This window comes from Rhamphochromis sp. 'chilingali', assembly GCF_963969265.1.
Source record: "Rhamphochromis sp. 'chilingali' genome assembly, chromosome: 20".
NCBI classification, from domain to species: Eukaryota; Metazoa; Chordata; class Actinopteri; order Cichliformes; family Cichlidae; genus Rhamphochromis; species Rhamphochromis sp. 'chilingali'.
The window spans coordinates 1,701,237-1,717,598 of NC_137947.1; the positions used below are offsets into that span (position 1 = coordinate 1,701,237).

The following is a 16,362-nucleotide window of genomic DNA, read 5'->3' on the forward strand; positions in this document are numbered from 1 at the left end:
CTTTATTCTTTCATGAGTTATTTACAAGTTTCTGACCACTCATAAAATGTGTTCAATGTGCTGCCCATTGTGTTGGATTGTCAATGCAACCCTCTTCTCCCACTCATCACACACTGATAGCAACACCGCAGGAGAAATGCCAGCACAGGCATCCAGTATCTGTAGTTTCAGATGCTGCACATCTCGTATCTTCACACCATAGACAATTGCCTTCAGATGACCCCAAAGATAAAAGTCTAAAGGGGTCAGATCGGGAGACCTTGGGGGCCATTCAACTGGCCCACGACGACCAATCCACTTTCCAGGAAACTGTTCATCTAGGAATGCTCGGACCTGGCACCCATAATGTGGTGGTGCACCATCTTGCTGGAAAAACTCAGGGAACGTGCCAGCTTCAGTGCATAAAGAGGGAAACACATCATCATGTAGCGATTTCAAATATCCAGTGGCCTTGAGGTTTCCATTGATGAAGAATGGACCCACACCAAACCATCACTTTTGTTGTTCCAACAGTCTTGGAGGGATCGTGGGAGATGGATGGTCTCGTAGGGTGTCTTGCATTGAAATCTGCTGCAATGACCCGGTTACTGCGTTCACCAGATATCAACACAATTTCGATCCGCTCCAAGATCCAAGATGGCCGACTTCTAAATGGCCACCATGGTCACCACCCATCTTGAGGAGTTTGCCCCCTCACATATACTAATGTGCCACAAACAGGACTTTAATATCACCAACCATTCCCATGTTATTACAGTGTGTGTGTCAGTACAGTTGTCTGGACTTTGCTGAAGCCTAGATTTTGTTTATTTCAAGCTAAATAATTATCTTACTCTTGTAATTTCTTGTGTTAAATTCAGTCTGCTACATTGTCTATGGATAAATACATATGTCCCTAAACATGAAATGTTAACACATCCCTCAGATCATTATTTGACTGAGACAAAGATAAGTGGAAGAGAATGAATCGATGAATGGATGATGTCTTTTGATTATAATGTGTGATCAATATTGGAAAATATGTTGAAAAAGGAGACCGGAGTTGGCTAGAATAAAGTGGTCATCATCTGGAGTGGATTTTGGCTCTGAAATTAGGCAGCCTAGTTTAAGAGGAGCAGACTGTATCAATTGAAGGTCATTGGTATCAACTTGATGGAGCATTTTCAAGTTCATCCAGCTCCACAGTGGCTCAGGCCAGCAGGCAGGCCTCCAATCACAACATCGTCATTGTTGGTTATGTAGTGGCTTGGAACAGACAGAGCAATGCAGGAAGATGTCCTTAGTCTCCTTGAGACAGGCCGAGGCATTAATGGAGCTGTTAATAAAGATATATTGAAGGCTGTATTTTTATGGGGCCAAAACATCCCTTGCTTTTGTCAGACTCTTAAGTGTACACCATTGCCAAGATCAATTCATATGTTGAGGACACTGAGGGGATTTCAGGCTCATTTTGTCAGTGTATCAGGATTATACCCAACTTGGTTGTAAGTCTTAAAATGTGTTTGTTTGTTTTTTGGTTTTTTTTCTTCCTAGCTTATCTGGAAGCTGCACTAAGCTATTATTACTGTTATTGTTGTTATTATTATTATTATTATTATTATTATTGTGGTGGTGGTGATGATGATGATGATGATGATGATAATAATAATAATAATAATAATAATAATAATAATAATAATGCCTGCAATTGAAATCCTGAATCACATTTTCCATTTTTCCCATATTTCCTTTAATTTGCAAACCAGGTGCTAGTGTCAGTGCAGTCCCTTATCCTGGTGGCTGAGCCTTACTTCAATGAGCCAGGGTATGAACGATCTAGAGGAACTCCCAGTGGCACCCAGAGCTCTCGGGAATACGACGGCAACATCCGACAGGCCACTGTCAAGTGGGCCATGCTGGAGCAAATGCGCAACCCTTCTCCATGCTTTAAAGAGGTAGGGACCATTGTTTTTTACACTTAAACCTTGTTCTTCAATTTGCTTTAAAAAAAAAAAAAAAAAAAAAATCCTTCTGGTAGAAAACAACACAAAAACTGGACCCAGGTGAGTGTCGACTTTGATGTTGTTTGGATGATCAGTTGTCATATTTTCTTGTTTTTAACACCAAGCTAAAAATCACAACTAATTCTCAAAACCTAACTCTACCCTGAACCCAGTTCTAGCCGCTAATATTGAATAACGTGAAAACTGCTGGCTGACACCAGATCCAAAGATTTCTCCCCAGACCCAGGCCCCTTAACGTTTGTAGACTTGGACTCAGTTTGAGTATTAACCCTGGTATTCACATCAATGTACTGAGCAACTACTTTAACCCAGACAGCTTAATTTACTTTTTGATCTCGTGCTTCTATTTATTATTATGTATTTTTATACTAAATCTTATTTTTCCTTTATACTTCTGTAGTCAATACAACATTTTGGATGATTCATCCTCGTAGTAGATTGGTTACATGCCTCTCAGCATCACATTTGAAAACCGAAAACAAAACCTCTCTTCCCCAAGAGCCATTTAAAAACAAATAAGTAAATAAATTCCTTTCACAAGAATTTCTTGGTGGATCGCAGCATCTGGAGGTGGGCCTGCCTCTCCTCCCCCCTCTCTCCCTCACAGTTTTTTGATTTCCTTGCAATGTTTTAAATGGCCTGTGGTGAGACAGACAGTGCAGGGGAGGATAACAATCTTTCAACCTGCTCATCCAAAGCAGGCTCATTCAGAAATGTCAGGAAAGCAAAATGAAGGAAGAGGAGTGCTTTAGAGATGAAAATGAGAAAGGGAGAAATGAACAGAGGGAGAAAAGGAAAAAAATCCCATCATCATGATGACACTACATGAGAAAAACAGACTAAATGGAACAAATCTAAATAAATATATGGCAGGCGACCACACATTTTACCTTATACTTTACTAACATAAAAATTTCTTGCTTGAGGAAATGTGGAGTAAATGTTAGTCATGAATGGGATGGACATAACGATACTGATAATGAACAATCTGTTCAGAATGTTAGGATTGGAATCCTGTTTTATTTTCCCGTCTCAGGAGAAGAAATATAAGAAATTCAGAAATGATGTTTGTGCTTTTTTTCTGCTTTATAAAGAATGAAAACTGTTAGAAATGTCCCTGACCTGTATATTCAAGTTGAAGTTCATACAAAAAATGCATTAAACATATTCAGAATTTCTTCATTCGAGTAAAAGCCAAATTGTCTCCAGTTGAATTTGTTTTTAAAAAAATACCTGGACCAATTTCACTAAATGGTTTAGAGAGGCAGAGCATGATGAAGAGAGAACACATTACATTTTGTTGTTGATGTTAAAAGGACATCCTCTGAATGCCCTTCTAGTAAGAATGATTAGAGCTAGCAATGAGCTTTCAGCTTTAAAGATGCATTTCTCTCCTTTGGTAAATGTTCAGGATAATTGGACATCATTGGACAGACCAGAGGCTTGGTGTTTATTCATCGTTTGGCGGGTCCATTAACCTGAGCAGTATGAGTTGAGAAATCACACATTCTGCCTGTTAATGCATCATACAAAAATTACATACCACACAGTAAACCAATTCCATCCATCCCTTGTGCCCTCTGCTCTGTCAAGAGTGTCACTGTGTGTGAAGTCACACTTGCCAGGTGCCAAAAAATTGTATAGAAGTGGCAAGCTTTGGGACACACTAGCCATTTCTCTGGCAGAAATACAATCTTCAAATTCAACATCTCAAATAATTTATACTGCCATCAGTTGGATCTATTGAGATTGTATCCATCATATGTTCCTTGTCATTTTCATTCAGGTGTTTCCAATATGCTTCAATTGCCTAATATTCTTTTGACGTTGTTCTTTCTTCTTCTTTTATCATTAGAATTTATAACAATAAAAAGAAGATTTTCAGGCATTTCTTAACAACATGCATGAGCTAAAGCTTTCTAACCAAGTAGTTTATTCCATATGTTTCTTCCATAAAAGATGTGTTCCATCTTCAGAGTGTAGGTTTTAAGTACAAGCTTAGTGTTGGAGGGTTTTATTACCATCCTACCACTTAAGGCTATTTGGATTGTAATGGCTTAATCTGGCAGACCCTCTAGATGAATATTACACCACTAATCAGTATGCAGTAGGCATAACAACCACCACTGATTGGTTTGACTAACTTGCTAAATTAATGTTAATTACCTGTGGCATATCTGGTGGAGTCAGCATCACCCTGGTTTGAAGTTTCACATTGTTAATAGACTCAGTGCAGGTTTACAAAACTCTTTGTCATATTGAAATTTTAATTTAGAAAAAGTTGTTCAAGCCCAATTTGAGTAACATTACCATAGAATACATCTGCTACAAGAAAAACATGTTTCGGTTTGAGAGTGCACAGGAAAGAGAGTAGAAGACATGCCAAAAAGACCAACGTGGGACCCTTCACCGGCATTTTAGTAAATGAGTCGTCTTCTCAACTGGGTGAGCTGTACCAGTACCCAGTACTCATCTTTTTTTTTTTTTTAAATCAAATGGCCAGAAAGACAGAAAATACCTTGTACTCACATAAAGTAACACTTATGACTATGGAAATGCTTATGTACACAGTCATCCAGCAAACATGCCCAAAGATTTGACTTTTAGAAAACTGTACTGTATAAAATCAATGATGTTTTTTTGTTGTTGTTATGTTTGTTTGTTTATTTATTTTTATCCCTGACAACATCCTCTGTCACATCAACCCTCTGAATGTCCTCCTACAATACAATAATCCATACATTCCTCTTTTCTTCCTGCTCGCAGCTCTGTCTTCTACATCCTTTGTCCAGTATATCCACTGTCTCTCGTCTATACATGTCCAAACCATCACTATAATCTCACCCTTGGCTTTGTCTCCAACACACTCAACCTGATATGCCTCTGATATGCTCATCTTTAATCTTGTACATCCTGGTCACTCCAGATGGAAATCTTAGGCTCTTCACTTCTGCCACCTCCAGCTTGGCCTCCTGTCTTTTTGTTAGTGCCACGGTTTCTAAGCCATAGACCATGTAGGTCTCACTACAGTCTGTCCTCCTGTCACAAATCACCCCTGACACTTATTCACAGTGTATTCTGTTGTGTTTCTGCTGACTTTCATTCCTCTCTAGGGTCTCATGCACTTGCTCCCTATGTCCACTACAGATCACAATGTCATCTGCAAACATAATTGTCCACAGACACTCTGCTCAGGCAGACCTCATTTATCATCACTGCAAACAAGAGGAGACCCATCTCTGATGTAATCCCCAAGTTCCTCTCTTGGCATTCTTTCCACAGACCCAGTGCAACCCCTTCTGACATTCTGTTTACTTCCACCTTCTCTGTACTTCTCCATCAAAACTCTCAAATACCATGTTTAACGTGTTCTCTGCATGAAGCCATACTTTTGCTCACCAGTTGTTACTTATCTTCTCAACCTAGCTTCACCAACTCTTTCCCATACCTTCTTGGTATGGCTCATCAATTTTATCATTCTAGTTACTACAACTCTGCACATCACCCTCATTCTTGAAAGTCAGCATCATCATACTTCTTCTCCATTCCACAGGTATCTTCTCAGTCTCCAAAATTGTTAAACAGTATGGTTTAAAAAATCTTCTGCCTTTTGTTCCTAGACCTCTTCATTCCTGCACAGGTATATCACTATGACCAACTGCCTTTCCTCTCCATGTTCTTCACAGAGTCCCAGGAAATCAGGAAATTATGTTGCAGGACATAATTGGCATGTATCCACAATCAATGTTGCTTGTATTCTAGTGACATTTAAAGGCGAAACAGTAGAAACCCCTCTGGCCTTTATACAGAAGTAAATGCTCAAATTAAATGTAAAAAATGAATCTGTGACATCTAGTAGGTGAAATGGAGTATTGGAGCAAAAGATATTGAGGAGACATAAGTAGGACTTGACAATGCCACCCAGCTGAGCAATAACACACGTTAGGCGCAAGGAAATTTAATGAAGCTTGGTGAGGTACTCCCATGTGCTTTTCTCACCACTGGCCTTTTAGCACCTTCATGTCCTCAGCTGAGGCAGACATTGACACAGAGTGTTCCAGCTGGTTGACTGGAGGTTTGACTCTCATGCATTGAAGCACAAACTGGGATTTATCAGAATGCTACAACACAGAGTTAACACTATCCCCAGGCTAACAGAAGAATATCTTATCAAAAAAGCCCTGAGTAAAGGTTGTTATTCCACCTTTGTCACAGCTATGACGATACCTAAAAATAATCCAGGCAATCCAGGACAGGAGAACGACAACCACTGCCTAAACAAGACTATTAGCGATCCCTTATGTGTCAGGAATATTGGGATGTCTTTTTTTTTTCTCTTCAAAACACATCTCTGTGGCTTTTAAACCCTAAAGCACACATCACCAAACTTTAGTCCAACCCAAGGATCTGGTGCTCCAGCACAAAGTAATATAGTGAATTAAACATGCAGGAACCAAACAACCTCTGGCTAAGCAGGTGGCACAACTCAGATGAGCTACCTCACCACGCAAGCGTACCATAATCTGTTTACACCTTACAGGCCAGTGGTCATTGTTTCAGTGATGATGTGCACATTCTGAACAGGGAGGAATGCTCATTTGAGCAGGGAGTCGAGTCCATTTATGTGAAAAGAGGACAACCATATGTGAATTGAAGAGCGAGACTCGTGTCAGTCATTGACTAGCGACCTTGTAAAACTCCTCTTTGGTGCTGAAGATGCAGTAGTGTATTCTGACACGGTGGTCTCAGCTGCAGCTCAGCTGATCTGTCTTGAGACAGATTCTGTCGCGTCTCTAACTTGCCTAAGTACAACATGTCATTTCTCGTACAGGATAACCTTCAGCACCTAGATTCCTGACATAGGAAGGTGACACTTTGATGAGTGGGATGAGAGGAATCCTCACAATCAACTGCCTTCATGGTTGAGCACAGATATAATTACTGGAAACCTTCCTTGTTGCATTATTTTTGTCTAAATAGTAGCGATATATTTCACATGCATGTGAAGTGTTGTGGTGTTTGCCCTACAGATTCATCAGAAGCCTACATATTGCTACATACAGTGGGGCAGAAAAGTATTTAGTCAGCCACCGATTGTGCAAGTTCCCCCACTTAAAATGATGACAGAGGTCAGTAATTTGCACCAGAGGTACACTTCAACTGTGAGAGACAGAATGTGAAAAAAAAATCCATGAATTCATATGGTAGGATTTGTAAAGAATTTATTCGTAAATCAGGGTGGAAAATAAGTATTTGGTCACCTCAAACAAGGAAAATCTCTGGCTCTCACAGACCTGTAACGTCTTCTGTAAGAAGCTTTTCTGTCCCCCACTCGTTACCTGTATGAATGGCACCTGTTTGAACTCATCATCTGTATAAAAGACACCTGTCCACAGCCTCAAACAGTCAGACTCCAAACTCCGCCATGGCCAAGACCAAAGAGCTTTCGAAGGACACCAGGAAAAGTATTGTAGACCTGCACCAGACTGGGAAGAGTGAATCTACAATAGGCAAGCAGCTTGGTGTGAAAAAATCAACTGTGGGAGCAATCATCAGAAAATGGAAGACATACAAGACCACTGATAATCTCCCTCGATCTGGGGCTCCACGCAAGATCTCATCCCGTGGGGTCAAAATGATCATGAGAACGGTGAGCAAAGATCCCAGAACCACACGGGGGGACCTGGTGAATGACCTGCAGAGAGCTGGGACCAAAGTAACAAAGGTCACCATCAGTAACACACTACAACGGCAGGGAATCAAATCCCGCAGTGCCAGACGTGTTCCGCTGCTGAAGCCAGTGCATGTCCAGGCCCGTCTGAAGTTTGCCAGAGAGCACATGGATGATACAGCAGAGGATTGGGAGAATGTCATGTGGTCAGATGAAACCAAAGTAGAACTTTTTGGTATAAACTCAACTCGTCGTGTTTGGAGGAAGAAGAATACTGAGTTGCATCCCAAGAACACCATACCTACTGTGAAGCATGGGGGTGGAAACATCATGCTATGGGGCTGTTTTTCTGCCAAGGGGACAGGACGACTGATCCGTGTTAAGGACAGAATGAATGGGGCCATGTATCGTGAGATTTTGAGCCAAAACCTCCTTCCATCAGTGAGAACTTTGAAGATGAAACGAGGCTGGGTCTTCCAACATGACAATGATCCAAAACACACCGCCCGGGCAACAAAGGAGTGGCTCCATAAGAAGCATTTGAAAGTCCTGGAGTGGCCTAGCCAGTCTCCAGACCTCAACCCCATAGAAAATCTGTGGCGGGAGTTGAAAGTCCGTGTTGCTCGGCGACAGCCCCAAAACATCACTGCTCTCGAGAAGATCTGCATGGAGGAATGGGCCAAAATACCAGCTACTGTGTGTGCAAACCTGGTAAAGACCTATAGTAAACGTTTGACCTCTGTTATTGCCAACAAAGGTTATGTTACAAAGTATTGAGTTGTATTTTTGTTATTGACCAAATACTTATTTTCCACCCTGATTTACGAATAAATTCTTTACAAATCCTACCATGTGGATTCATGGATTTTTTTTCACATTCTGTCTCTCACAGTTGAAGTGTACCTCTGGTGCAAATTACTGACCACTGTCATCATTTTAAGTGGGGGAACTTGCACAATCGGTGGCTGACTAAATACTTTTTTGCCTCACTGTATCCACGTTTGCTGTTCTGACTAAGCTAGAAACAGCTCCACTATTCTCCAGCCCTGTCATCAGCTTCTTGCATGTATCAAGCATCTTGGCCTTGTTTTGAACACTGCTGCCTCCTCATCACAGAAAATGTCTTCTAAAGCTGTGATTACCATATGAGCTCAGCATGTCAATCAAATACTGCTTGAGCCAGAGTCTCTGAAAAATTCTCTCTACATTTGATTTTATGGAAACAATTGATTTGCTTAGTTGAGAAAGTTGCCTGCGTGCTGTAGACCTCCTTGCCAGCAGTTGGTGTATTTGTACTAATAGTATACTTATCTTACCAAAAAATGTTGTTTGTGCTGCCAGTATCAGTGACTGAGACAGCACAATCTATTAATTTAGGGTTTCTTCTACCAAGAACATTATATTTCTTATCATGGGGCTGAATCACAGTAGCTCATACTCTGGACATTTTAGTCAGTTAGCCAATAAAGACAGTGAACACTGGGTGAGAATCATTTGAACATATTCAATGGGAAATGTTTTTTTGTGACCTTGTGAGAAAACTATAATCTCCCATCTACAAATGTCTTGAATATTTAAAGCTTGTGCGGTGTTTATTTGCATGGAGTTCATATTGATAGCATCTCATTCACCACATAACCAGTAAACCAGTAAAAATCTGCATATTGTGGTTTTGGAGGTAATACTGTCGTCACTCTCCTACCACCAATTTTGTTGAGCTGTGTAAATGTAAAAGTTCTAATGGCATAGGTAATATTTGATTTTTGGCACAAGAATGTTTGAGAGTCCAGTGTTGTGACTTACTATTTATAGAGTACATGCTTGAATTATGGAGCAGCAGGTTGTCAGGTGTAGTTAACATGGGGTTGGATGTTAAAACATTGATGTGTGTCTGTTGAGGACAAAGAGAATGCCTGTGAAGTATGCTTGTGTAGATGTATAATATTACAGCATATGTTAAATTTACAATTTTAAAAAGAATCACTAAATTATGGCAAAGTACATTATCTGCATCAAAAATAGGGTGAAGTACTATTAGAAAGTACTTGATTAGAAAACTATTAGAAATTGTATCTATATGGAATATATACATTTTCCAACAATATTCTTGATATTTGGTATTTGGTTTGCCTAAAACAGATAAGAGAAGAAATACTAAAGTTATACCATTTGAGCGGAAAAGATGGAATTGAGATGGAGAGGAGGGAGTTGTAGAAAGGAAAGATGGATTAAAGCATTCCCTAAACCCCCTCTGCTGCCTGTTCTGCTTTTTGTTTCTAATAAACAGCAAATCAGCAGCCACCATGATAACTCATCCCCTCCCTCCAATAGCAACAAATAGCAGCTACAGACACATCTAGCACCGCACTCCCTGCATACTGATAGCACAGCCATGGCGACTGTTGCTAGGAAGTTGACTGTAGGGGCAGGGAAGCAAGAGACTTGGGTGTAGATGGCTGACATCAAGCAGTGTTGCACAAATAATATCAGCCTGACTCTTGAGACTAGAGTGTGCCTCGTTTGTGGAGGAATGCGTTGTTTCAGTTATGTGTTAGAACCTGGGTAGCTATCAGTAGGTTGGAGTCCTGTTTGTTTGTTTGTTTGTTTTTTATTTCTTAATGTGCTAAATGTTTTTAATGTTTCTGTAAACATACACGGCAGAGCCAGTGACAGTTTCATAACAAAGTTTATTCTCTTTTGAATAAATGGTGTTGTTGTGTGTTTGCAGGTGATCCATAAACACTTCTACCTGAAGAGAACAGAGATCATGTCTCAGTGTGAGGAGTGGATCGCTGACATCCAGCAGTACAGCAGCGACAAGAGGGTCGGCCGCACCATGTCCCATCATGCTGCTGCTTTAAAGGTAAAGATATTGCCAGTACTTACATAGTTCTTTTCTACTTTGGGTACTCAAAACATCTATCGTTTCTACTATAATCCATCCATGCAAGACTTTATTCCATGCCTTTAAGTGTCCCAAGGGCGCTTGGATATGCAGACTAGTGGAAGAGCAGCAGCTCTTTAATTTGTGGATGGCCAGCTCTTTTTATGTGAATCCTGAAGTGTGTTGACGTTTAATACAATATTTGTTTAATTTTGCTGTCAGTTACTGAATTTAGTCTCATCCACTTTGGTTTAGTTCACCTTTTAACACTGCAAACTTTGGCAAGTGACCTATCAGAACATGATAATCCAGCAGAACAGTAATGATGTCAGTGAGGAAATTGCTGCTAATAAACACCCAAACCTCAAAATGTTTAAAATGATAAAGATCTTCACTTTCACTTCAATTGTATGCTTGAGTTTCTCCGTACATCATGATGACGATATGTCCGCCACATATATACACTTCCTTTTGCGCTCCCCTGAAATCTAGGGTCGATCAAGGAACAGTATGATTTTGTGACTTTACATTCAGAAGGAGAATCCTGATATAATAAGAGACTGACAAACATCCTGGTTACAGATTTTTTTGACCACTTTTTTGCTGTTGTACACTGACTTCACACTCTGTTGGATGATGCCAGGCCTTGTGTTTCAGATATGAAGCTTTACAGAGTTAGCTAGCCAGCAGCAGTGCATGTAAGCGCTCTCCTGCATGTCGCACTAATAAGCAGTGAGCTACCTGCAGGGGACAGGGACTCGGCCGGCCTAATTCCTGTCCCCACCTGACTTCCTTTTGAGACAAACAGGAGTTTCTAACACACACAAAGTAACACTGTAACCCCCACCCGCAAACTGAAGCTGCACATAACAAGTCCTTTCTCTAAATAACAATGAGCTCTATTTAATAAGAAGCTTCCATGGCTGAAAATGACAGGTTCTGCTTCATTTTCTGCCTTTATTTTGTAGTATAGCAAGAAAAGAAAGGTTACAGCAACACTAATACACTGTTATCTGAAAACTGACTGATATTGAATTGGCATTATGTATTGTTTAGATTTACAGATACATCTATATGTTAAAGCTTTGTTTAGGGGCAGTGTTACAAATATGTTTTGAGCTGCTTATCATTTATGTACTTGTTGATTCTATAGCTTAGCCCCTGCTGCAGAGAGGACACAAGTCAGAGCTTCTTTGTAGTGAAATAGATTTTAAAAGATATTCGAAAGTAATAAAGTCCTTACTACAGTCATTGATCATGCTTTTTGTGCATTTCCACTCATTTTTGTTTCCTTTTTTCACATTTCTTTGTCTTCATTTGTCCTTCTCTATTGCTGTGGCTTCCTCCTTTGTTGAATACTGTTTCCTGTACTGCTGTAACAATTACTATTTTTCCTTCGCAACTTGTTTTCTGCCATAATGACTGTTAAACCGGGATTATACTCTGTTGAGGTCACGGACAGGTGGTGACACAAAGCATGGGTACTTGTTACTAGGGCTGGGCGATATGACCCAAAATTCATATCTCGATATTTTTTAGCTGGATGGCGATATAAGATATATATCTCGATATTTTTTTTAAGCCATAAAGTAAGAACAAAAAGAGTTCTTAGTCAAAGCTGTGTCCCAGATGTCACACAGGCACTTTTATTAACATACAGCACAGATGTACATGAAAAATTACTCAAAATTAAATTATGAGCATTCATTAAATAATAATGCTCCATAAATAAAAGAAAACAAGGTTGTTTTTGTGCTAAACAAAGAGCTCACAATTGTGCAGTCAAAATGTAAACTAAAAGACGCTGAGCATAATAACAAAGACAGACAGATTTCACAGCTGCTCTGTTCCCAAGTTTTACTGTGTGACTGATAGCCTGGAGTTTGAGATCCGCTTCATAACCACGTCTCTTACAGGTGCCATTTATGGTCCTTATACACACACACAATACGGTAATATTACGTTGATGCACAGTACGTATCACTCCGCGAAGCTCCTCGGTAGCCGTAATGCGCCGACAATCTATCAAGCGGTGCAGCTCCGTAGCTTACCAAAGTCGTACTCAAACATTTTTGACAGATTGCTGAACGCCGTGTACCATATAAAATCGGTTCGCGGCCACCAAGCACAACCAGAATTCATACATAAGGCGCGCTATCAACTTTTGAGAGAATGAAAGGATTTTAGGGTTAGCGCTGTTAGCTCGTTAGCATGTTTAGCTCGTTAGCACGTTGACGCCGTCCAGCCCCACGCATGGGGCGATGCGCAGTAACTCGTTAACGGAGATTTGCCGTGTCCGTCTTGTCGCTGCCTGCACGTGAAGCGATGGGGTAGGAGGGGGAGTTGTCTTCAGTGAAGGCGAGGCGGAGTAACGTTGCGTAGAGACAAAAGTGGACGAAAGAGAGGCAAACTTGCGGCTCCACAACTATAATTATAACGTAACATAGACTATATCGATATAAAGGATATTGTCACATCTTATATCTCGTATAAAAATATATCGATATGTTTTAAAAACTCGATATATCGCCCAGCTCTACTTGTTACTAATATAGGCAGTTGAAGTCTGCTTTAAGTACCCGTGTGGAGTTGGTGCAATATAATCTAAATTCTCTGCGGTCACAGAAACACTGGCCGGTTCAGAGACGATTGCTCAATTTCTAAAGACAAAATTTATGTAAGTCAGACCCAAGTGGACCCTAGCTGACTCGCAGACATGTAAACTATAAAATGTACATGGAGCTTAGTTCACGGTGATCAGATTCACTCCAGCCAGACTTGCTGCACACTTGGTCTGGGTGTCATAGCTCAGACAAAGCATCTCCCACTCTGTATTTTGTGAATCTCTGAGCTCCGATTTGATATATCACTAAAATAACAGAAAGGACCAGCCAAATCACACTTTTGCCTCCCCAGCCCATTCACTCTATGTGCCACAAGTTACAAGAGGTAGTTATAAAAGGTCCATGGCAAGTCGAAATGACAGCAGATCATGCTGCAGACCAGCAATTGTAATGTGGTGACAGCAGTGAGCATAAACGGGTCATTGTGCTTATCTTTTACTTGGCGTGAGCAATCCACTTCATCATTGACACAAGTAAAGCTGTTGCTCGTTTTTTTTTTTTTTTGCATTTGCATTTGCATTTGCATTTGCATTTGCTGTTCTTCCTCTGTGGTATTTTTGCTATAACCACCACAGAATTATAGTAATATCTTGAAATCTGCTTCCCGAAACCCCATTCTGAGCCGTCTGCTGCTCCGGTGCGCCAGCTGGAGCATAATGGCCTGACTTCAGGCCCGTCAGTGGTGGTAATGAGTTTGTCATTTTCACGATGACAAGAATACCCAGCTTTCCCTAAACACAAAAATATTTGTCTGTTGAAAGATGCGAGTTATTTGTTTCCAAGTGAAAGCAAAATGACAGCAAAAAACTCTGATGTGAACATAGTTTTTAAAAACTGTTCAGCAGGTTAAATGTTTGTTTGCCCACCCAGATGGTTAGAGAAGGAGTCTGTTGATAGTGTCTGGTGGTACTTAACCTTTCCAGAAACTAAGACAGATGTTTAACAATGAGAGGCACAGTCTCAGCCCACTTGAAAATACTGATTTGCAGATATTTACCATGTTAGCCAACTAGCACCAACTCAGAGCAGCTGATGCCGTAAGGAGTGGTACTGCAGTTTTCTGTGTCCCCACAGATACTAGCATGGCAAAAACCCATTAGAACATTGGTCCCTCCCTGGTGTACAACTTTAGTGGCAGTTTATTGGAAAAGTCTCCTTCTCAATATTTTCAGTACCAAGACTCGGGTATCATTTTTTCATCATTGTCCTCTTTCAACGTAAATAGGAATGTCACGATTTGTTGTTCGGGTTTGTTTCGCTGTTAAATTTTGTCCCAAATGGTTTCAAAATTGTTACAATAGCCACCTTTGAACTCTTCACGTGAGACGTGGGAAAACAAATTAAGGCCAAAGAAGTAACCAGGATTCTAACACTAATTCATCTCTTGTGCAGAGACACACAGCTCAGCTCAGAGAGGAGCTCCTGAAGCTGCCCTGCCCTGACGGACTGGAGCCCGACGGTGATGAGTTTACAGAGAAGAGCAGCGCCCTCATCCTCAAAGAGCTACCCAGTCAGGACACAGAAAAGCCCGGTGGCAGTCAGGACAGCCACTGCAGTGAGGGCCAGCTATGAGCCCTTCCCACCTGCCCCCTTCCTTACCCTTCCAGCATCTCCAGCCCTTACCCTCCTCTTCCTTATCATCTTCCTCCTCTTTCATAGACTTGGTGGCTTCAGAGCACGAGCCATCACTTTGTCCATATTTGTATGTAAAGGTCTAACTAGAATAGCAGAGAACGAGGGGACGCGAAGGCGACAAGAGGAACTCTGATCTATGCTACGCCTTTATTAAAGAGTTGACGGAAACTTTTATTTACCTGTAAAGGAGTGTAAACATTTTGTGCTTTTTCCAATTGTGAAATAACCACTGATTGGTATGTTATTAAACTTGTTTATGTATACACGGCAGAGGAAGATTACAGATTATATAAGGGAACTACCTTAAGAGAAGAATGTTTACTGAATGTTCGTTTCCTTTTTTTTTTTTGGACTGTTAGAGCAAGAACAGTTGTAACCAAGGATGTACTGGTCTTTAAGGATCCTAAAAAAACACAAAAAAACGCACACACAGGTAACACAATCCGAGATTTTTAAAAAAGCCCCTCTGCTCATGCTCGTCTGCGTTCTCTAGGATCATATCCACTTGAATAAGGTTCAGATGGACATTCTTAAATGCTATGTTATCACTTTTACAGGCTCCAAATTAAAAGCACCATGCTCTGGATAAACATTTGTTGCCTCTCAGAACTCCTCCATGACCGCTTTCCATCGACATGACTGTAGATCACAGCAAGACTGCGTCAGAGCCACAGGGGCAATGTACTTTGAAGGCTTTTGCATGTGTATGTGTGTTTTCTGTGCGTGTGCAACAATCCCCAGTGAGATACAAAGCTGTGATGTGCCTTTGATCTACACCATACCACCAAATGCTCCCAACTGATTTTACTGATTTCTTTTGCTATTTCTACAAAATTAAGAATATTCTGCTCCATTGACATAAAAGAAACTTCTTTGATCTTTTTTATGTTGAACTCCAGTGAACAAAAAATGCACTTTCTATTTTACTCACTCTTTAGGGCAGTCACATTCTCCTTTTGCTAGGACATTAAATGGAGCTTGAAAGTATGTGACTGACTGAATGCTTTTTTTTTTTTTCCTCTGTATTTCCCAGCGCCTGATTTAGAAAGCGTGTTAGGGGAAAACAACTGGAGACCATGTCGAACAGGGAGACTGAGATTCTCAGAACATTTTATGAAAACTTGGGGATTTGAGTAGCTTACTCAGGAAAACCTGGGCTGAGATCCAAAAAGCAGGAATTTAGAGAAGAATTTTCAAATGAAACCTCCAGTTCTTCTCTACTAGGGTATCTTTGCCTAATTTAGTTAACAATTACAGGTTGGTATGCAGACTTGTTGATGAGTTTGACTGAAAAGTCATTGAAGAGAGAAGTTTGAAAAATCAAATGGAAAAAAGAACTGACTGCAGCACATGCAAGGGTGTAGCTTATGTTACTGGCTGGTTTTGACACTGCTCTGTGGTGATCTGGGCAAGTCCAGCTCTTAATAGCACCTACGCCAGGGGTGCACAACTCCCTGCTGTATGTGCTATAAAGCTATGGTGCAACCCCTGGGAAAATTAGGTCATTGGCAAGAGTATAGAACTTGAGTGCATGCTGAAGTGGCA

At 40.7% G+C, this 16,362-nt stretch overlaps 1 protein-coding gene across 3 annotated transcripts in view; it reads left to right on the forward strand.

Annotated features, from left to right (window-relative positions):
* birc6 (baculoviral IAP repeat containing 6) overlaps window positions 1-15,804 on the forward strand; it is a 132,225-nt gene extending 116,421 nt beyond the window's left edge. For all 3 annotated transcript variants that reach the window (XM_080869824.1, XM_080869826.1, XM_080869825.1), the window contains exons 71-73: window positions 1,746-1,934; window positions 10,403-10,537; window positions 14,575-15,804. In XM_080869824.1, coding sequence (XP_080725950.1) covers window positions 1,746-1,934; window positions 10,403-10,537; window positions 14,575-14,754 — 504 coding nt within the window. In that variant the 3' untranslated portion in view covers window positions 14,755-15,804. The remainder of the gene's footprint in view (window positions 1-1,745; window positions 1,935-10,402; window positions 10,538-14,574) is intronic.
* Window positions 15,805-16,362: the final 558 nt, after the last annotated feature.